This window comes from Panulirus ornatus, chromosome 6, assembly GCF_036320965.1.
Source record: "Panulirus ornatus isolate Po-2019 chromosome 6, ASM3632096v1, whole genome shotgun sequence".
NCBI classification, from domain to species: domain Eukaryota; kingdom Metazoa; phylum Arthropoda; class Malacostraca; order Decapoda; family Palinuridae; genus Panulirus; species Panulirus ornatus.
In genome coordinates, this window is record NC_092229.1 from 42,904,044 (window position 1) to 42,928,481 (window position 24,438).

General features: G+C 41.7%; 1 protein-coding gene across 1 annotated transcript in view; it reads left to right on the plus strand.

Moving 5' to 3' along the window:
• The window catches only part of LOC139749169 (elongation factor-like GTPase 1), a 125,355-nt gene that overhangs the window by 17,384 nt on the left and 83,533 nt on the right, over positions 1 to 24,438 (plus strand). Inside the window, exons 2-3 of the mRNA XM_071662825.1 lie at positions 17,701 to 17,890; positions 18,796 to 19,003. Of these exons, the coding sequence (XP_071518926.1) occupies positions 17,706 to 17,890; positions 18,796 to 19,003 (393 nt within the window). The 5' untranslated portion in view covers positions 17,701 to 17,705. The remainder of the gene's footprint in view (positions 1 to 17,700; positions 17,891 to 18,795; positions 19,004 to 24,438) is intronic.

Below are 24,438 nucleotides of genomic sequence, written 5' to 3' on the forward strand. Positions count from 1 at the left end.
GACTTCATACTTGCCCCTCTTTCCAAAACTCTTGCATTTACCTCCCTAACAACCCCATCCATAAACAAATTAAACAACCATGGAGACATCACACACCCCTGCCGCAAACCTACATTCACTGAGAACCAATCACTTTCCTCTCTTCCTACACGTACACATGCCTTACATCCTCGATAAAAACTTTTCACTGCTTCTAACAACTTGCCTCCCACACCATATATTCTTAATACCTTCCACAGAGCATCTCTATCAACTCTATCATATGCCTTCTCCAGATCCATAAATGCTACATACAAATCCATTTGCTTTTCTAAGTATTTCTCACATACATTCTTCAAAGCAAACACCTGATCCACACATCCTCTACCACTTCTGAAACCACACTGCTCTTCCCCAATCTGATGCTCTGTACATGCCTTCACCCTCTCAATCAATACCCTCCCATATAATTTACCAGGAATACTCAACAAACTTATACCTCTGTAATTTGAGCACTCACTCTTATCCCCTTTGCCTTTGTACAATGGCACTATGCACGCATTCCGCCAATCCTCAGGCACCTCACCATGAGTCATACATACATTAAATAACCTTACCAACCAGTCAACAATACAGTCACCCCCTTTTTTAACAAATTCCACTGCAATACCATCCAAACCTGCTGCCTTGCCGGCTTTCATCTCCCGCAAAGCTTTTACTACCTCTTCTCTGTTTACCAAATCATTTTCCCTAACCCTCTCACTTTGCACACCACCTCGACCCAAACACCCTATATCTGCCACTCTGTCATCAGACACATTCAACAAACCTTCAAAATACTCATTCCATCTCCTTCTCACATCACCACTACTTGTTATCACCTCCCCATTTACGCCCTTCACTGAAGTTCCCATTTGCTCCCTTGTCTTACGCACCCTATTTACCTCCTTCCAGAACATCTTTTTATTCTCCCTAAAATTTACTGATAGTCTCTCACCCCAACTCTCATTTGCCCTTTTTTTCACCTCTTGCACCTTTCTCTTGACCTCCTGTCTCTTTCTTTTATACTTCTCCCACTCAATTGCATTTTTTCCCTGCACAAATCGTCCAAATGCCTCTCTCTTCTCTTTCACTAATACTCTTACTTCTTCATCCCACCACTCACTACCCTTTCTAAACAGCCCACCTCCCACTCTTCTCATGCCACAAGCATCTTTTGCGCAATCCATCACTGATTCCCTAAATACATCCCATTCCTCCCCCACTCCCCTTACTTCCATTTTTCTCACTTTTTTCCATTCTGTACACAGTCTCTCCAGATACTTCTTCACACAGGTCTCCTTCCCAAGCTCACTTACTCTCACCACCTTCTTCACCCCAACATTCACTCTTTTTTTCTGAAAACCCATACTAATCTTCACCTTAGCCTCCACAAGATAATGATCAGACATCCCTCCAGTTGCACCTCTCAGCACATTGACATCCAAAAGTCTCTCTTTCGCACGCCTGTCAATTAACACGTAATCCAATAACGCTCTCTGGCCATCTCTCCTACTTACATAAGTATACTTATGTATATCTCGCTTTTTAAACCAGGTATTCCCAATGATCAGTCCTTTTTCAGCACATAAATCTACAAGCTCTTCACCATTTCCATTTACAACACTGAACACCCCATGCATACCAATTATTCCCTCAACTGCCACATTACTCACCTTTGCATTCAAATCACCCATCACTATAACCCGGTCTCGTGCATCAAAACCGCTAACACACTCATTTAGCTGCTCCCAAAACACTTGCCTCTCATGATCTTTCTTCTCATGCCCAGGTGCATATGCACCAATAATCACCCACCTCTCTCCATCAACTTTCAATTTTACCCATATTAATCGAGAATTTACTTTCTTACATTCTATCACATACTCCTACAACTCCTGTTTCAGGAGTATTGCTACTCCTTCCCTTGCTCTTGTCCTCTCACTAACCCCTGACTTCACTCCCCAGACATTTCCAAACCACTCTTCCCCTTTACCCTTGAGCTTCGTTTCACTCAGAGCCAAAACATCCAGGTTCCTTTCCTCAAACATACTACCTATCTCTCCTTTTTTCACATCTTGGTTACATCCACACACATTTAGGCACCCCACTCTGAGCCTTCGAGGAGGATGAGCACTCCCCGCGTGACTCCTTCTTCTGTTTCCCATTTTAGAAAGTTAATACAAGGAGGGGAGGATATATATATATATATATATATATATATATATATATATATATATATATATATATATATATATATATATATTATCCCTGGGGATAGGGGGGAAAGAATACTTCCCACGTATTCCCTGCGTGTCGTAGAAGGCAACTAAAAGGGGAGGGAGCGGGGGGCTGGAAATCCTCCCTTCTTTTTTTTTTTTTTTTTATTTTCCAAAAGAAGGAACAGAGAAGGGGGCCAGGTGAGGATGTTCACTCAGAGGCCCAGTCCTCTGCTCTTAACGCTACCTTACTGATGCGGGAAATGGCCAATAGTTTGAAAAAAAAAAAATAATTATACATGTATATATATATATATATATATATATATATATATATATATATATATATATATATATATTTTTTTTTTTTTTATACTTTGTCGCTGTCTCCCGCATTTGCGAGGTAGCGCAAGGAAACAGACGAAAGAAATGGCCCAACCCCCCCCCATACACATGTATATACATACGTCCACACACGCAAATATACATACCTACACAGCTTTCCATGGTTTATCCCAGACGCTTCACATGCCTTGATTCAATCCACTGACAGCACGTCAACCCCGGTATACCACATCGCTCCAATTCACTCTATTCCTTGCCCTCCTTTCACCCTCCTGCATGTTCAGGCCCCGATCACACAAAATCTTTTTCACTCCATCTTTCCACCTCCAATTTGGTCTCCCTCTTCTCCTTGCTCCCTCCACCTCCGACACATATATCCTCTTGGTCAATCTTTCCTCACTCATCCTCTCCATGTACCCAAACCACTTCAAAACACCCTCTTCTGCTCTCTCAACCACGCTCTTTTTATTTCCACACATCTCTCTTACCCTTACGTTACTCACTCGATCAAACCACCTCACACCACACATTGTCCTCAAACATCTCATTTCCAGCACATCCATCCTCCTGCGCACAACTCTATCCATAGCCCACGCCTCGCAACCATACAACATTGTTGGAACCACTATTCCTTCAAACATACCCATTTTTGCTTTCCGAGATAATGTTCTCGACTTCCACACATTCTTCAAGGCCCCCAGAATTTTCGCCCCCTCCCCCACCCTATGATCCACTTCCGCTTCCATGGTTCCATCCGCTGCCAGATCCACTCCCAGATATCTAAAACACTTCACTTCCTCCAGTTTTTCTCCATTCAAACTCACCTCCCAATTGACTTGACCCTCAACCCTACTGTACCTAATAACCTTGCTCTTATTCACATTTACTCTTAACTTTCTTCTTCCACACACTTTACCAAACTCAGTCACCAGCTTCTGCAGTTTCTCACATGAATCAGCCACCAGCGCTGTATCATCAGCGAACAACAACTGACTCACTTCCCAAGCTCTCTCATCCCCAACAGACTTCATACTTACCCCTCTTTCCAAAACTCTTGCATTTACCTCGCTAACAACCCCATCCATAAACAAATTAAACAACCATGGAGACATCACACACCCCTGCCGCAAACCTACATTCACTGAGAACCAATCACTTTCCTCTCTTCCTACACGTACACATGCCTTACATCCTCGATAAAAACTTTTCACTGCTTCTAACAACTTTCCTCCCACACCATATATTCTTAATACCTTCAACAGAGCATCTCTATCAACTCTATCATATGCCTTCTCCAGATCCATAAATGCTACATACAAATCCATTTGCTTTTCTAAGTATTTCTCACATACATTCTTCAAAGCAAACACCTGATCCACACATCCTGTACCACTTCTGAAACCACACTGCTCTTCCCCAATCTGATGCTCTGTACATGCCTTCACCCTCTCAATCAATACCCTCCCATATAATTTACCAGGAATACTCAACAAACTTATACCTCTGTAATTTGAGCACTCACTCTTATCCCCTTTGCCTTTGTACAGTGGCACTATGCACGCATTCCGCAAATCCTCAGGCACCTCACCATGAGTCATACATACATTAAATAACCTTACCAACCAGTCAACAATACAGTCACCCCCTTTTTTAATAAATTCCACTGCAATACCATCCAAACCTGCTGCCTTGCCGGCTTTCATCTTCCGCAAAGCTTTCACTGCCTCTTCTCTGTTTACCAAATCATTTTCCCTAACCCTCTCACTTTGCACACCACCTCGACCAAAACACCCTATATCTGCCACTCTATCATCAAACACATTCAACAAACCTTCAAAATACTCACTCCATCTCCTTCTCACATCACCACTACTTGTTATCACCTCCCCATTTGCGCCCTTCACTGCAGTTCCCATTTGCTCCCTTGTCTTACGCACTTTATTTACCTCCTTCCAGAACATCTTTTTATTCTCCCTAAAATAAATATATATATATATATATATATATATATATATATATATATATATATTTTTTTTTTTTTTTTTTTTTTTTTTTTTTTTTTTTTTTTGTCACTGTGTCCCGCGTTTGTGAGGTAGCGCAAAAAAACAGACGAAAGAAATGGCCCAACCCACCCCCATACACATGTATATACATACGTCCACACACGCAAATATACATACCTACACAGCTTTCCATGGTTTACCCCAGACGCATCACATGCCTTGATTCAATCCACTGACAGCACGTCAACCCCGGTATACCACATCGCTCCAATTCACTCTGTTCCTTGCCCTCCTTTCACCCTCCTGCATGTTCAGGCCCCGATCACACAAAATCTTTTTCACTCCATCTTTCCACCTCCAATTTGGTCTCCCTCTTCTCCTCGTTCCCTCCACCTCCAACACACACATCCTCCTGGTCAATCTTTCCTCACTCATTCTCTCCACGTGCCCAAACCACTTCAAAACACCCCCCTCTGCTCTCTCAACCACGCTCTTTTTATTTCCACACATCTCTCTTACCCTTACGTTACTTACTCGATCAAACCACCTCACACCACACATTGTCCTCAAACATCTCATTTCCAGCACATCCATCCTCCTGCGCACAACTCTATCCATAGCCCACGCCTCGCAGCCATACAACATTGTTGGAACCACTATTCCTTCAAACATACCCATTTTTGCTTTCCGAGATAATGTTCTCGACTTCCACACATTCTTCAAGGCTCCCAGAATTTTCGCCCCCTCCCCCACCCTATGATTCACTTCCGCTTCCATGGTTCCATCCGCTGACAGATCCACTCCCAGATATCTAAAACACTTCACTTCCTCCAGTTTTTCTCCATTCAAACTCACCTCCCAGTTGACTTGACCCTCAACCCTACTGTACCTAATAACCTTGCTCTTATTCACATTTACTCTTAACTTTCTTCTTCCACACACTTTACCAAACTCAGTCACCAGCTTCTGCAGTTTCTCACATGAATCAGCCACCAGCGCTGTATCATCAGCGAACAACAACTGACTCACTTCCCAAGCTCTCTCATCCCCAACAGACTTCATACTTGACCCTCTTTCCAAAACTCTTGCATTCACCTCCCTAACAACCCCATCCATAAAGAAATTAAACAACCATGGGGACATCACACACCCCTGCCGCAAACCTACATTCACTGAGAACCAGTCACTTTCCTCTCTTCCTACACGTACACATGCCTTACATCCTCGATAAAAACTTTTCACTGCTTCTAACAACTTGCCTCCCACACCATATATTCTTAATACCTTCCACAGAGCATCTCTATCAACTCTATCATATGCCATCTCCAGATCCATAAATGCTACATACAAATCCATTTGCTTTTCTAAGTATTTCTCACATACATTCTTCAAAGCAAACACCTGATCCACACATCCTCTACCACTTCTGAAACCACACTGCTCTTCCCCAATCTGATGCTCTGTACATGCCTTCACCCTCTCAATCAATACCCTCCCGCACAACTTACCAGGAACACTCAACAAACCTATACCTCTGTAATTTGAGCACTCACTCTCATCCCCTTTGCCTTTGTACAATGGCACTATGCACGCATTCCGCCAATCCTCAGGCACCTCACCATGAGTCATACATACATTAAATAACCTTACCAACCAGTCAACAATACAGTCACCCCCTTTTTTAATAAATTCCACTGCAATACCATCCAAACCTGCTGCCTTGCCGGCTTTCATCTTCCACAAAGCTTTTACTACCTCTTCTCTGTTTACCAAATCATTTTCCCTAACCCTCTCACTTTGCACACCACCTCGACCAAATATATATAAATACATGGATGGTATTGCAGTGGAATTTATTAAAAAAGGGGGTGACTGTATTGTTGACTGGTTGGTAAGGTTATTTAATGTATGTATGACTCATGGTGAGGTGCCTGAGGATTGGGAGAATGCGTGCATAGTGCCATTGTACAAAGGCAAAGGGGATAAGAGTGAGTGCTCAAATTACAGAGGTATAAGTTTGTTGAGTATTCCTGGTAAATTATATGGGAGGGTATTGATTGAGAGGGTGAAGGCATGTACAGAGCATCAGATTGGGGAAGAGCAGTGTGGTTTCAGAAGTGGTAGAGGATGTGTGGATCAGGTGTTTGCTTTGAAGAATATATGTGAGAAATACTTAGAAAAGCAAATGGATTTGTATGTAGCATTTATGGATCTGGAGAAGGCATATGATAGAGTTGATAGAGATGCTCTGTGGAAGGTATTAAGAATATATGGTGTGGGAGGCAAGTTGTTAGAAGCAGTGAAAAGTTTTTATCGAGGATGTAAGGCATGTGTACGTGTAGGAAGAGAGGAAAGTGATTGGTTCTCAGTGAATGTAGGTTTGCGGCAGGGGTGTGTGATGTCTCCATGGTTGTTTAATTTGTTTATGGATGGGGTTGTTAGGGAGGTGAATGCAAGAGTTTTGGAAAGGGGCAAGTATGAAGTCTGTTGTGGATGAGAGAGCTTGGGAAGTGAGTCAGTTGTTGTTCGCTGATGATACAGTGCTGGTGGCTGATTCATGTGAAAAACTGCAGAAGCTGGTGACTGAGTTTGGTAAAGTGTGTGAAAGAAGAAAGTTAAGAGTAAATGCGAATAAGAGCAAGGTTATTAGGTACAGTAGGGTTGAGTTTCAAGTCAATTGGGAGGTAAGTTTGAATGGAGAAAAACTGGAGGAAGTAAAGTGTTTTAGATATCTGGGAGTGGATCTGGCAGCAGATGGAACCATGGATGTGGAAGTGGATCATAGGGTGGGGGAGGGGGCGAAAATTCTGGGAGCCTTGAAGAATGTGTGGAAGTCGAGAACATTATCTCGGAAAGCAAAAATGGGTATGTTTAAAGGAATAGTGGTTCCAACAATGTTGTATGGTTGCGAGGCGTGGGCTATGGATAGAGTTGTGCGCAGGAGGATGGATGTGCTGGAAATGAGATGTTTGAGGACAATGTGAGGTGGTTTGATCGAGTAAGTAACGTAAGGGTAAGAGAGATGTGTGGAAATAAAAAGAGCGTGGTTGAGAGAGCAGAAGAGGGTGTTTTGAAATGGTTTGGGCACATGGAGAGAATGAGTGAGGAAAGATTGACCAAGAGGATATATGTGTCGGAGGTGGAGGGAACGAGGAGAAGTGGGAGACCAAATTGGAGGTGGAAAGATGGAGTGAAAAAGATTTTGTGTGATCGGGGCCTGAACATGCAGGAGGGTGAAAGGAGGGCAAGGAATAGAGTGAATTGGAGCGATGTGGTATACCGAGGTTGACATGCTGTCAGTGGATTGAATCAAGGCATGTGAAGCGTCCGGGGTAAACCATGGAAAGCTGTGTAGGTATATATATTTGCGTGTGTGGACGTATGTATATACATGTGTATGGGGGGGGTTGGGCCATTTCTTTCGTCTGTTTCCTTACACTACCTCGCAAACGCGGGAGACAGCGACAAAGTATGATAAAAATAATAATAATGATATATATATATATATATTCATTCATTCATTCATACTATTCGCCATTTCCCGCATTAGCGAGGTAGCGTTAAGAACAGAGTACTGGGCCTTTGAGGGAACATCCTCACATGGCCCCCTTCTCTGTTCCTTCTTTTGAAAAATTAAAAAAAAAAAAAAAAATAAATAAATAAATGAGAAGGGAGGATTTCCAGCCCCCCCGCTCCCTTCCCTTTTAGTCGCCTTCTACGACACGCAGGGAATACGTGGGAAGTATTCTCTCTCCCCTATCCCCAGGGATAATATATATATATATATATATATATATATATATATATATATATATATATATATATATATATATTTTTTTTTTTTTTTTTTTTTTTTTATACTTTGTCGCTGTCTCCCGCGTTTGTGAGGTAGCGCAAGGAAACAGACGAAAGAAATGGCCCAACCCCCCCCATACACATGTACATACACACGTCCACACACGCAAATATACATACCTACACAGCTTTCCTTGGTTTACCCCGGACGCTTCACATGCCTTGATTCAATCCACTGACAGCACGTCAACCCCTGTATACCACATCGCTCCAATTCACTCTATTCCTTGCCCTCCTTTCACCCTCCTGCATGTTCAGGCCACGATCACACAAAATCGTTTTCACTCCATCTTTCCACCTCCAATTTGGTCTCCCTCTTCTCCTCGTTCCCTCCACCTCCGACACATATATCCTCTTGGTCAATCTTTCCTCACTCATTCTCTCCATGTGCCCAAACCATTTCAAAACACCCTCTTCTGCTCTCAACCACGCTCTTTTTATTTCCACACATCTCTCTTACCCTTACGTTACTTGCTCGATCAAACCACCTCACACCACACATTGTCCTCAAACATCTCATTTCCAGCACATCCATCCTCCTGCGCACAACTCTATCCATAGCCCACGCCTCGCAACCATACAACATTGTTGGAACTACTATTCCTTCAAACATACCCATTTTTGCTTTCCGGGATAATGTTCTCGACTTCCACACATTTTTCAAGGCTCCCAAAATTTTCGCCCCCTCCCCCACCCTATGATCCACTTCCGCTTCCATGGTTCCATCCGCTGACAGATCCACTCCCAGATATCTAAAACACTTCACTTCCTCCAGTTTTTCTCCATTCAAACTCACCTCCTAATTGACTTGACCCTCAACCCTACTGTCCCTAATAACCTTGGTCTTATTCACATTTACTCTTAACTTTCTTCTTCCACACACTTTACCAAACTCCGTCACCAGCTTCTGCAGTTTCTCACATGAATCCGCCACCAGCGCTGTATCATCAGCGAACAACAACTGACTCACTTCCCACGCTCTCTCATCCCCAACAGACTTCATACTTGCCCCTCTTTCCAAGACTCTTGCATTTACCTCCCTAACAACCCCATCCATAAACAAATTAAACAACCATGGAGACATCACACACCCCTGCCGCAAACCTACATTCACTGAGAACCAATCACTTTCCTCTCTTCCTACACGTACACATGCCTTACATCCTCGATAAAAACTTTTCACTGCTTCTAACAACTTGCCTCCCACACCATATATTCTTAATACCTTCCACAGAGCATCTCTATCAACTCTATCATATGCCTTCTCCAGATCCATAAATGCTACATACAAATCCATTTGCTTTTCTAAGTATTTCTCACATACATTCTTCAAAGCAAACACCTGATCCACACATCCTCTACCACTTCTGAAACCACACTGCTCTTCCCCAATCTGATGCTCTGTACATGCCTTCACCCTGTCAATCAATACCCTCCCATATAATTTACCAGGAATACTCAACAAACTTATACCTCTGTAATTTGAGCACTCACTCTTATCCCCTTTGCCTTTGTACAATGGCACTATGCATGCATTCCGCCAATCCTCAGGCACCTCACCATGAGTCATACATACATTAAATAACCTTACCAACCAGTCAACAATACAGTCACCCCCCTTTTTTAATAAATTCCACTGCAATACCATCCAAACCTGCTGCCTTGCCGGCTTTCATCTTCCGCAAAGCTTTACTACCTCTTCTCTGTTTACCAAATCATTTTCCCTAACCCTCTCACTTTGCACACCACCTCGACCCAAACACCCTATATCTGCCACTCTGTCATCAGACACATTCAACAAACCTTCAAAATACTCATTCCATCTCCTTCTCACATCACCACTACTTGTTATCACCTCCCCATTTACACCCTTCACTGAAGTTCCCATTTGCTCCCTTGTCTTACGCACCCTATTTACCTCCTTCCAGAACATCTTTTTATTCTCCCTAAAATTTACTGATAGTCTCTCACCCCAACTCTCATTTGCCCTTTTTTTCACCTCTTGCACCTTTCTCTTGACCTCCTGTCTCTTTCTTTTATACTTCTCCCACTCAATTACATTTTTTCCCTGCAAAAATCGTCCAAATGCCTCTCTCTTCTCTTTCACTAATACTCTTACTTCTTCATCCCACCACTCACTACCCTTTCTAAACATATATATATATATATATATATATATATATATATATATATATATATGTATATATATATATATATATATATATATATATATATATATATATATATATATATATATATATTTTTTTTTCTTTTTTTTTCAAAAGAAGGAACAGAGAATTGGGCCAGGTGAGGGTATTCCCTCAAAGACCCAGTCCTTTGTTCTTAACGCTACCTCGCTAATGCGGGAAATGGCGAATAGTTTGAAAGAAAGAAAGATATATATATATATATGTGTATACGAATAAAGTGTATATGAACGCGCACCTTCATAGAACATACAAATCTCCATCAGCCAGGATCGAACCTGGGACCCCTTGTGCAAGAGGCAGGCATGCTAACCGCTAGGCTAAGGGACTGTATATATGTATGTATATATATATATATATATATATATATATATATATATATATATATATTATTTTTTTTTATACTTTGTCGCTGTCTCCCGCGTTTGCGAGGTAGCGCAAGGAAACAGACGAAAGAAATGGCCGAACCCCCCCCCCATACACATGTATATACATACGTCCACACACGCAAATATACATACCTACACAGCTTTCCATGGTTTACCCCAGACGCTTCACATGCCTTGCTTCAATCCACTGACAGCACGTCAACCCCGGTATACCACATCGCTCCAATTCACTCTATTCCTTGCCCTCCTTTCACCCTCCTGCATGTTCAGGCCCCGATCACACAAAATCTTTTTCACTCCATCCTTCCACCTCCAATTTGGTCTCCCTCTTCTCCTTGTTCCCTCCACCTCCGACACATATATCCTCTTGGTCAATCTTTCCTCACTCATCCTCTCCATGTGCCCAAACCATTTCAAAACACCCTCTTCTGCTCTCTCAACCACGCTCTTTTTATATCCACACATCTCTCTTACCCTTACGTTACTCACTCGATCAAACCACCTCACACCACACATTGTCCTCAAACATCTCATTTCCAGCACATCCATCCTCCTGCGCACAACTCTATCCATAGCCCACGCCTCGCAACCATACAACATTGTTGGAACCACTATTCCTTCAAACATACCCATTTTTGCTTTCCGAGATAATGTTCTCGACTTCCACACATTCTTCAAGGCCCCCAGAATTTTCGCCCCCTCCCCCACCCTATGATCCACTTCCGCTTCCATGGTTCCATCCGCTGCCAGATCCACTCCCAGATACCTAAAACACTTCACTTCCTCCAGTTTTTCTCCATTCAAACTCACCTCCCAATTGACTTGACCCTCAACCCTACTGTACCTAATAACCTTGCTCTTATTCACATTTACTCTTAACTTTCTTCTTCCACACACTTTACCAAACTCAGTTACCAGCTTCTGCAGTTTCTCACATGAATCAGCCACCAGCGCTGTATTATCAGCAAACAACAACTGACTCACTTCCCAAGCTCTCTCATTCCCAACAGACTTCATACTTGCCCCTCTTTCCAAAACTCTTGCATTTACCTCCCTAACAACCCCATCCATAAACAAATTAAACAAGCATGGAGACATCACACACCCCTGCCGCAAATCTACATTCACTGAGAGCCAATCACTTTCCTCTCTTCCTACAACGTACACATGCCTTACATCCTCGATAAAAGCTTTTCACTGCTTCTAACTACTTGCCTCCCACACCATATATTCTTAATACCTTCCACAGAGCATCTCTATCAACTCTATCATATGCCTTCTCCAGATCCATAAATGCTACATACAAATCCATTTGCTTTTCTAAGTATTTCTCACATACATTCTTCAAAGCAAACACCTGATCCACACATCCTCTACCACTTCTGAAACCACACTGCTCTTCCCCAATCTGATGCTCTGTACATGCCTTCACCCTCTCAATCAATACCCTCCCATATAATTTACCAGGAATACTCAACAAACTTATACCTCTGTAATTTGAGCACTCACTCTTATCCCCTTTGCCTTTGTACAATGGCACTATGCACGCATTCCGCCAATCCTCAGGCACCTCACCATGAGTCATACATACATTAAATAACCTTACCAACCAGTCAACAATACAGTCACCCCTTTTTTAATAAATTCCACTGCAATACCATCCAAACCTGCTGCCTTGCCTCTTCTACCTACTCTCTATACTACCTCTTCTCTATTTACCAAATCATTTTCCCTAACCCTCTCACTTTGCACACCACCTCGACCAAAACACCCTATATCTGCCACTCTATCATCAAACACATTCAGCAAACCTTCAAAATAATCACTCCATCTCCTTCTCACATCACCACTACTTGTTTATATATATATATATATATATATATATATATATATATATATATATATATATATATATATATATATATATTGGGAGGTGAGTTTGAATGGAGAAAAACTGGAGGAAGTGAAGTGTTTTAGATATCTGGGAGTGGATCTGGCAGCGGATGGAACCATGGAAGCGGAAGTGGATCATAGGGTGGGGGAGGGGGCGAAAATTCTGGGGGCCTTGAAGAATGTGTGGAAGTCGAGAACATTATCTCGGAAAGCAAAAATGGGTATGTTTGAAGGAATAGTGGTTCCAACAATGTTGTATGGTTGCGAGGCGTGGGCTATGGATAGAGTTGTGCGCAGGAGGATGGATGTGCTGGAAATGAGATGTTTGAGGACAATGTGTGGTGTGAGGTGGTTTGATCGAGTAAGTAACGTAAGGGTAAGAGAGATGTGTGGAAATAAAAAGAGCGTGGTTGAGAGAGCAGAAGAGGGTGTTTTGAAGTGGTTTGGGCACATGGAGAGAATGAGTGAGGAAAGATTGACCAAGAGGATATATGTGTCGGAGGTGGAGGGAACGAGGAGAAGAGGGAGACCAAATTGGAGGTGGAAAGATGGAGTGAAAAAGATTTTGTGTGATCGGGGCCTGAACATGCAGGAGGGAGAAAGGAGGGCAAGGAATAGAGTGAATTGGAGCGATGTGGTATACCGGGGTTGACGTGCTGTCATTGGATTGAATCAAGGCATGTGAAGCGTCTGGGGTAAACCATGGAAAGCTGTGTAGGTATGTATATTTGCGTGTGTGGACGTATGTATATACATGTGTATGGGGGGGGTTGGGCCATTTCTTTCGTCTGTTTCCTTGCGCTACCTCGCAAACGCGGGAGACAGCGACAAAGTATAATAAATAAATAAATAAATATATATATATATATATATATATATAGGGTCAAGTCAATTGGGAGGTAAGTTTGAATGGAGAAAAACTGGAGGAAGTGAAGTGTTTTAGATATCTGGGAGTGGATCTGGCAGCGGATGGAACCATGGAAGCGGAAATGGATCATAGGGTGTTGGAGGGGGCGAAAATTCTGGGGGCCTTGAAGAATGTGTGGAAGTCGAGAACATTATCTCGGAAAGCAAAAATGGGTATGTTTGAAGGAATAGTGGTTCCAACAATGTTTTATGGTTGTGAGGCGTGGGCTATGGATAGAGTTGTGCGCAGGAGGATGGATGTGCTGGAAATGAGATGTTTGAGGACAATGTGTGGTGTGAGGTGGTTTGATCGAGTGAGTAGCGTAAGGGTAGGAGAGATGTGTGGAAATAAAAAGAGCGTGGTTGAGAGAGCAGAAGAGGGTGTTTTGAAGTGGTTTGGGCACATGGAGAGAATGAGTGAGGAAAGATTGACCAAGAGGATATATGTGTCGGAGGTGGAGGGAACGAGGAGAAGAGGGAGACCAAATTGGAGGTGGAAAGATGGAGTGAAAAAGATTTTGTGTGATCAGGGCCTGAACATGCAGGAGGGTGAAAGGAGGGCAAGGAATAGAGTGAATTGGAGCGATGTGGTATACCGGGGTTGACGTGTTGTCAGTGGATTGAATCAAGGCATGTGAAGCGTCTGGGGTAAACCATGGAAAGCTGTGTAGGTATGTATATTTGCGTGTGTGGACGTATGTATATACATGTGTATGGGGGGGGTTGGGCCATTTCTTTTGTCTGTTTCCTTGCGCTACCTCGCAAACGCGGGAGACAGCGACAAAGTATAATAAATATATATATATATATATATATATATATATATATATATATATATATATATATATAGGGTCAAGTCAATTGGGAGTTAAGTTTGAATGGAGAAAAACTGGAGGAAGTGAAGTGTTTTAGATATCTGGGAGTGGATCTGGCAGCAGATGGAACCATGGAAGCGGAAGTGGATCATAGGGTGGGGGAGGGGGCGAAAATTCTGGGGGCCTTGAAGAATGTGTGGAAGTCGAGAACATTATCTCGGAAAGCAAAAATGGGTATGTTTGAAGGAATAGTGGTTCCAACAATGTTGTATGGTTGCGAGGCGTGGGCTATGGATAGAGTTGTGCGCAGGAGGATGGATGTGCTGGAAATGAGATGTTTGAGGACAATGTGTGGTGTGAGGTGGTTTGATCGAGTGAGTAACGTAAGGGTAAGAGAGATGTGTGGAAATAAAAAGAGCGTGGTTGAGAGAGCAGAAGAGGGTGTTTTGAAGTGGTTTGGGCACATGGAGAGAATGAGTGAGGAAAGATTGACCAAGAGGATACATGTGTCGGAGGTGGAGGGAACGAGGAGAAGAGGGAGACCAAATTGGAGGTGGAAAGATGGAGTGAAAAAGATTTTGTGTGATCGGGGCCTGAACATGCAGGAGGGTGAAAGGAGGGCAAGGAATAGAGTGAATTGGAGTGATGTGGTATACCGGTGTCGACGTGCTGTCAGTGGATTGAATCAAGGCATGTGAAGCGTCTGGGGTAAACCATGGAAAGCTGTGTAGGTATGTATATTTGCATGTGTGGACGTATGTATATACATGTGTATGGGGGGGGTTGGGCCATTTCTTTCGTCTGTTTCCTTGCGCTATCTCGCAAACGCGGGAGACAGCGACAAAGTATAATAAATAAATAAATATATATATATATATATATATATATATATATATATATATATATATATATAGGGTCAAGTCAATTGGGAGGTAAGTTTGAATGGAGAAAAACTGGAGGAAGTGAAGTGTTTTAGATATCTGGGAGTGGATCTGGCAGCGGATGGAACCATGGAAGCGGAAGTGGATCATAGGGTGGGGGAGGGGGCGAAAATTCTGGGGGCCTTGAAGAATGTGTGGAAGTCGAGAACATTATCTCGGAAAGCAAAAATGGGTATGTTTGAAGGAATAGTGGTTCCAACAATGTTGTATGGTTGCGAGGCGTGGGCTATGGATAGAGTTGTGCGCAGGAGGATGGATGTGCTGGAAATGAGATGTTTGAGGACAATGTGTGGTGTGAGGTGGTTTGATCGAGTGAGTAACGTAAGGGTAAGAGAGATGTGTGGAAATAAAAAGAGCGTGGTTGAGAGAGCAGAAGAGGGTGTTTTGAAGTGGTTTGGGCACATGGAGAGAATGAGTGAGGAAAGATTGGCCAAGAGAATATATGTGTCGGAGGTGGAGGGAACGAGGAGAAGAGGGAGACCAAATTGGAGGTGGAAAGATGGAGTGAAAAAGATTTTGTGTGATCAGGGCCTGAACATGCAGGAGGGTGAAGGAGGGCAAGGAATAGAGTGAATTGGAGCGATGTGGTATACCGGGGTTGACGTGCTGTCAGTGGATTGAATCAAGGCATGTGAAGCGTCTGGGGTAAACCATGGAAAGCTGTGTAGGTATGTATATTTGCGTGTGTGGACGTATGTATATACATGTGTATGGGGGGGGTTGGGCCATTTCTTTCGTCTGTTTCCTTGCGCTACCTCGCAAACGCGGGAGACAGCGACAAAGTATAATAGATATAAATAAAATAAATATATATATATATATATATATATATATATATATATATATATATATATATATATATATATATATATATTTTTTTTTATACTTTGTCGCTGTCTCCCGCATTTGCGAGGTAGCGCAAGGAAACAGACGAAAGAAATGGCCCAACCCCCTCCCATACACATGTATATACATACGTCCACACACGCAAATATACATACCTACACAGCTTTCCATGGTTTACCCCATATATATATATATATATATATATATATATATATATATATATATATATATATATATATATATATATATATATATTTTTTTTTATTTTTTTATATAATATTTATATAATATTTCATTTATTTATTTATTTATTTTGACTTGCTGTCAATGGATTGAACCACGGCATGTGAAGCGTCTGGGGTAAACCATTGAAAGTTCTGTGGGGCCTGGATGTGGAAAGGGAGCTGTGGTTTCGGTGCATTATTGCATGACAGCTAGAGACTGAGTGTGAACGAATGTGGCCTTTGTTGTCTTTTTCTAGCGCTACCTCGCACACATGAGGGGGGAGGGGGTTGTTATTTTCATGTGTGGTGAGGTGGCAGTGGGAATGTATAAAGGTAGACAGTATGAATTATGTACATGTGTATATATGTATATGTCTGTGTGTGTATATATATGTATACGTTGAGATGTATAGGTATGTATATTTGCGTGTGTGGACGTGTATGTATATAAATGTGTATGTGGGTGGGTTGGGCCATTCTTTCGTCTGTTTCCTTGCGCTATCTCGCTAACGCGGGAGACAGTGACAAAGCATAATAGATGAATAGATAAATGATATATTTCTTTTTCTTTCTTTTAAACTATTTGCCATTTCCCGCGTTTAGCGAGGTAGCATTAAGAACAGAGGACTGGGCCTTTTTTGGAATATCCTCACCTTGCCCCCTTCTGTTCCTTCTTAGCGAGGTACCACAAGGAAACAGACGAAAGAATGGCCCAACCCACCCACATACATATGTATATACATACATGTCCACATATGCACATATACATACCTGTTACAGATAGGTTATTTAATGGATGGAATTCTCTGACAGGTGTTCCGAGTATCTTTACTGAGTATGTGATGCAGGAACTTGAATAGACTAATTACCTCTATGTTTAGGAAAGACTGGATGTTTCCGTTTAGATTCTTAAAAGGATACCAACACAAGATGAATTTATCTCAGAAATACTCTCTTCAAATGTTTATAAGCTCTGTGTTTTGTTTATAGATATTATTTTAAGTCATGATAAGTTTTAAGTAATTTTCTTTAATTGTAGGCAAGATGGTTGTTGATCAGGGAGATGCACCTGGACAGTTGCCCGTGCTAATGGGCAAGCCCCATAATATCCGTAACTTGTGCATTATGGCACATGTTGATCATGGCAAAACCTCCCTAGCAGATGCTCTTGTAGCTTCCAATGGTCTAATCACTCAACGCCAAGTAGGACGTATCCGATACATGGACAGGTAATTCCTCTGAAGGGCTCAGTATTCATTGTTACTTAAGACTTGTTAAGTTTGTCATAAGAAAGGTTTCAAAATGGATTACTGTGGGTATTATGGTTAATTAGTTATAATATGTTAATGATATAGAGACTACGAGATGGTTATCGCATTGCTGGAATGGGGGTGGATAGATTTCTAGTTTAACAGGACACCAAAGAAGTCATCATAGGTATTAGTTTGTCTCAGAATCCTTGTAAGATTGAATTATTTTTAGCTTCTTCAGATTATTCATGACCCTCATTTCATCTGAATTTATGCTTAGAAAGCAAGCACACCAAAATGGAAATGTCTAGGAATGAGGTATGGCAAAATTGTTTTCATAAAGTATGGTTAGATTAGAAATTTTATAATTTGAAAATATGAGTTGAAATTTCATGGAGTATATGATGATTATTTTTGGCTGAGATATTTTGTAATGACTGTGTTCATATGGCATAGTTTTTTGTATTGATTTTATTCCCAAAGCATCTGTGTACTGTATGTAATATACAGTGAACATCCATAGTTCTGAGTTTTGTATCATAAGGTTTTGTTTCATCAGTCTCACATACCAGCATCCTTAACCTTAAACTAAGACCTTTACCATATATTCTGTTACCTAATGTTTCAATTTCTGCATTGTAATTTTCTCATATATCATTTGATATCAGTATTATTTCTTTATGTTCCATATTTCGTTCAGATTGTACATAAAACTATAAATGAAAAGAATGTGATTATGAGCCAGTAGTTTATTTGCAGAAATTATATACTGTGTAGTGTGATAATGGATGGAGGCGTTTGTGTTTGACCTATAAGACCCATAAAATATATATAGATAAACAGAATAGTTTGTAAATGGGAACTAACAATTCGTTCTTCCATAGTCGCAAGGATGAAATTGAGCGAGGGATAACAATGAAAAGCTCATGTGTGTCACTGGCATACAATAGGCCTGATGGCGCCTATCTAATCAATTTAATTGATTCCCCGGGTCATGTGGATTTTTCATCAGAAGTTTCAACTGCTGTTCGCCTCTGTGATGGGACAATCATTGTTGTGGATGTCATGGAAGGAGTTTGTGCCCAGACAAAGGTATGCTGTTAATCATTTTATTTTGTTTCGATTCCATCTTTCTATATCTCTCACACCCGTCCCATCCAGGAACTCTCATCAAGGGGTGGCCATGGCAAAGAAGTCTTCCATTCCATGAATTCTTCCACTACTTCTCTCCCTCCAGTATTCCTCCACCCAGTTTACCCATGTCACAGGTGGTCTTCCATTCACACCATCCCCTTTAATTGTACTATATTCACTCTCCTTGTAAACTCTCAGTCTTGCATTCTTTCCACATGCCCAAACCACCTCAAAGTATTACATTTCACCCATTCTACCACTTGCATTCCCTTCCATACCACAGCTTTCATACACCCTTTCATTTCTTTTATCATTCCATTTTATCACGCCACATGCTCTTTTCAAATAGCTCATTTTCACAGCCTGGATTCTTGACCTCTGTGACATCCCATGTCCATGTTTTAGCTGCATAGGTCTGGGTTGGGAGGACTATGCTGTCCCGTAATCCTCTCTTCACTTCCATACATACAGCTCTACTGATCATTATTCTGTTAATGGACCCAATGACTCTTCTATCCTGTACTGCTCTCTTCTTTATCTCACCTTCCATACCACCACACTTACCCAAAACAGCTCCTAGATAATTAAATTCTCTCACTTCTTGCAGCCCCCCCCCCATCTCCCAATATCCACAGCACAATTTAGTACACTTTCTTCTTTCATTCTTTATGTATGGTGTTACAAAATCGATACTTTTACTTTATTTCCTTTCAGACACCACATTTACTTTTAATTGCATTTACCTTCAATCACTTACATTTAACACTCATCATAAGACATGCTTATAACCTTCTGCAACTCCTCTTCACTCTCAGCAAACAGCACAGTACCATCCACAAGCAGGCTTGCAGCTAGCCACCATATCTCAATGCCACACTCCATCTCTTCCTCCCTTTTCCCTTGTTTTGCTTTCATCTCTCTTATTACTCCATCCATATATATATTGAAAAGCCACAGTGACATCACTCAACCCTGCCTCACACCTACATGTATCCCAGAACTTTTGCTCAGTTCTCCATCCATTCTTACACACACATTTGCTCTTCTATAGAAGGCTTTCACACCATCCAGCAGTTGTCTCATTATACCATATATCCTTAAGACATCCCAAAAAGCATTCCACTCGAATTGTCATACGTTTTCTACAGATCCATAAAAGCTGCATCTTCTTCCCCATTGTGAAATACTTTCCCACAATCATCTTTACTACAAAAATCTGATCCACACCTCCCCAACCTTATTCTGCATTCAGTCACTTTCAACACTCTATCAATTGATATTCTTGCATACACTTTTTCTGGTATGCTTAACAAACTTATTCCCCTATAATTGCTACATAATAGCTTTCAGGCACAACCTTCAGTTTCACTGCTAAATTACATATAAGATGCATCCACTGTATCACACTTCCTCCTCCATGCTTCAGCATTTCAGCCGTAATCCCATCCACTCCAGGTGCCTTTCCTACCTTCTGCCTCATTATTGCCCTTCTTTCCTCCCGTTTTACTGTAGGCCCTTGCACTTGTATTATCCTCCTTCCCTCCTCCATGCCCATGCATGTAACACCTGCTGCCTCCCCATCTCCCACATTCATCAGTTCTTCAAAATACTCTTTCCATCTTCCTTTCATGTCCTCTTTTTGATTCAGCAACTCCCCTTCCTTACTTCTCACATCAGTGTTTCCACACTTACATCCACCTCTTTCCTTTTTCACTTCTTTTAGTATAGTTTTTTATTTATATTTCATTATACTTAATCGCTGTCTCCTGCATAAGTGAGGTAGCGCAAGGAAACAGACAAAAGAATGGCGCGACCCACCCACGTACAAATGCATATACATAAACGCCCACACACACACATATACATACCTATACATTTTAACACATATATACATATACATACACAGACATTTACATACATACACATGTACATATTCATACTTGCTGCCTTCATCCATTCCCATCACCACCCCACCACGCATGAAACAACAGCCTCCTCCCTCTGTGCGCGCATGAGATAATGCTAGGAAAAGACAACAAAGGCCATATTTGTTCACACTCAGTCTCTGGCTGTCATGTGTAATGCACTGCACTGAAATTACAGCTCCCTTTCCACATCCAGGTCCCACAAAACTTTCCATGGTTTACCCCAGATGCTTCACAAGCCCTGGTTCAATCCATTGACAGCACATCAACCGTAGTATACCACATAATTCCAATTCACTCTATTCCTTTAGTTCCTTTCACACTCCTGTATGTTCAGGCCCTGATTGCTCAAAATCTTTTTCACTCCATCCTTCCACCTCCAATTTGGTCTCCCACTTCTTCCTTCACTTCTGACACATATATCCTCTTTGTCAAACCATTTCAATACACCCTCTTCTGCTCTTTCAACCACACTCTTTTTATTACCACACATCTCTCTTACCCTTTCATTACTTACTCGACCTCACCACCTTACACCACATATCTTCCTCAAACATTTCATTTCCAACACATCCACCCTCCTCTGCACAACCCTATCTATAGCCCATGCCTCGCAACCATATAACAATGTTGGAACCACTATTCCTTCAGACATACCCATTTTTGCTTTCCGAGATAATGTTCTCGCCTTCCACACATTCTTCAATGCTTCCAGAATTTTCACCCCCTCCCCCATCCTGTGACTCACTTTCGCTTCCATAGTTCCATCTGCTGCTAAATCCACTCCCAGATATCTAAAACACTTCACTTCCTCCAGTTTTGTCCATCCAAACTTACCTCCCAATTAACTTGTCCCTCAACCCTACTGAACCTAATAACCTTGCTCCTATTCACATTTACTCTCAGCTTTCTTCTCTCACACACTTTACCAAACTCAGTCACCAACTTCTGCAGTTTCTCACCTGAGTCAGTCACCAGCACTGTATCATCAACAAACAACAACTGACTCACTTCCCAAGCCCTGTCCTCCACAACAGACTGCATACTTGCCCCTCTTTCCAAAACTCTTAATATCCCAAAACTATCCACTTCCTTCCCAAATCTTCATCTACTCTGTCTTTGCTTTCCTCTATAAGCTTCATAATGTTCTGCTGACATATTTTGTATTCTTCCTTCCTCCTTTGCTGAACGTCCGCTGGTACATTCCTGTCGAGCAATCAACCATATGCCTTTTTCTTTTCCACAACATTTCTAATCTCTTCTGACCACCAAGCATTGCCCTGTATCTCACTACCTTGTATCCAGTTACTGATTCTCTAGATATTTTAAACACCTCTTTCATGCATGACTCCATTCCTACATTCATTGTACTTCCATCTAAGCTTTCAATTACCTTCCTTTCATACTTATCTCTGCATTTTTTCTGATTCATCTTTTCGCTTGCCAACACTTTTGCCTCTCCATTCTTCTTTACACCATACCTCCACTTGTCCCTGATCCTCATCCCCACAAGAACTATGAAATGGGTTAGAGTTTCCAAAGAATCTTGTCATGACTAGCATCTAGCATGGTCTTTCTCAATCTTTCATCCACATAGTCAATCAAAGCCTTTTCTCTTCTCTTTTATCATTCATCTTGTGCTGAAAAAAGGTGTATGCAAGGAGTAAACCCCTCTCAGCACTAATATCCAGAAGATAACTTCCATTCTCATATACTCTAGGCACTCCCCATTTGCCAGCTCTCTCTTCAATTCCATCACATCCCTCTTCTGCATTCTCATCACCCAATGCAACCATGTTTCTCTCATTCTCAAAACCTTTTATACAGTCATTCAGATAACTCCAGAAAAGCTTCATTTCATCCTTACCTCATACAGTCTTCATATTCACATACCCATGTCTGCTTCACAATCCCAATTTTTCATTTCACCCATGTTATCTTGATCCATTCCATCCATGTTCTATAACACCCTCCCATGCTCTTGGTGATAGCAGAATTGCACATCCTTCTTTTCCTCTTCCTCGATAACTTTCACGCATTCCCATCCATACCACACATCCTTCCATGCCCTCCCATAACTTGCATTCATCATTTCCATTTTCACTCCACACAGCCTGCCCAAGGTTATGGGTTTCCCCAGTCCCTTGCACATCCACACTAAAACTTTTAAACCTCTTCACTGTCTCCCTCCTTTTATTCTCACCTGTCATCCTATTCACATTCAATGCCATCACCTTTAATCACTTGTCTCTTTTGATTAAACCCTTGGCATGATTGGTAGACTCCAGTGCCGCTTCTTACCCTTTTGTGTCTCACACTTGACAGGTTACTGGCATAGGGCAACTCCAGTGCAGTGTTACTGGAGGCAGTGAGGCTGCAAAATTGTCAAAAAACTAAGTTTTGTTTATATTGGTTTACATATTATTGTTATTTATTTATTATACTTTGGTGAGAATAAGTGAGCTTGGGAAAGAGACTTGTGTGAGGAAGTACCAGGAGAGACTGAGTATAGAATGGAAAAAGGTGAGAACAAAGGAGGTAAGGGGAGTGGGGGAGGGATGGGATGTATTTAGGGAAGCAGTGATGGCTTGTGCAAAAGACCCTTGTGGCATGAGAAGCATGGGAGGTGGGCAGATAAGAAAGGGTAGTGAGTGGTGGGATGAAGAGGTAAGGTTATTAGTGAAAGAGAAGAGAGAGACATTTGGACGATTTTTGGAGGGGAATAATGCAAATGAGTGCGAGATGTATAAAAGAAAGAGGCAGGAGGTCAAGAGAAAGGTGCAAGAGGTGAAAAAGAGGGCAAATGAGAGATGGGGTGAGAGAGTATCATTAAATTTTAGGGAGAATAAAAAGAGGTTTTGGAAGGAGGTAAATAAAGTGCGTAAGACAAAGGAACAAATGGGAACTTCAGTGAAGGGGGCTAATGGGGAGGTGATAACAAGTAGTGGTGATGTGAGAAGGAGATGGAGTGAGTATTTTGAAGGTTTGTTGAATGTGTTTGATGATAGAGTGGCAGATATAGGTGTTTTGGTCGAGGTGGTGTGCAAAGTGAGAGGGTTAGGGAAAATGATTTGGTAAACAGAGAAGAGGTAGTAAAAGCATTGCGGAAGATGAAAGCCAGCAAGGTAGCAGATTTGGATGGTATTGCAGTGGAATTTATTAAAAAAGGGGGTGATTGTATTGTTGACTGGTTGGTAAGGTTATTTACTGTATGTATGATTCATGGTGAGGTGCCTGAGGATTGGCGGAATGCTAGCATAGTGCCTTTGTACAAAGGCAAAGGGGGTAAGAGTGAGTGCTCATATTACAGAGGTATAAGTTTGTTGGGTATTCCTGGTAAATTATATGGGAGGGTATTGATTGAGAGAGTGAAAGCATGTACAGAGCATCAGATTGGGGAAGAGCAATGTGGTTTCAGAAGTGGTAGAGGATGTGTGGATCAGGTGTTTGCTTTGAAGAATGTATGTG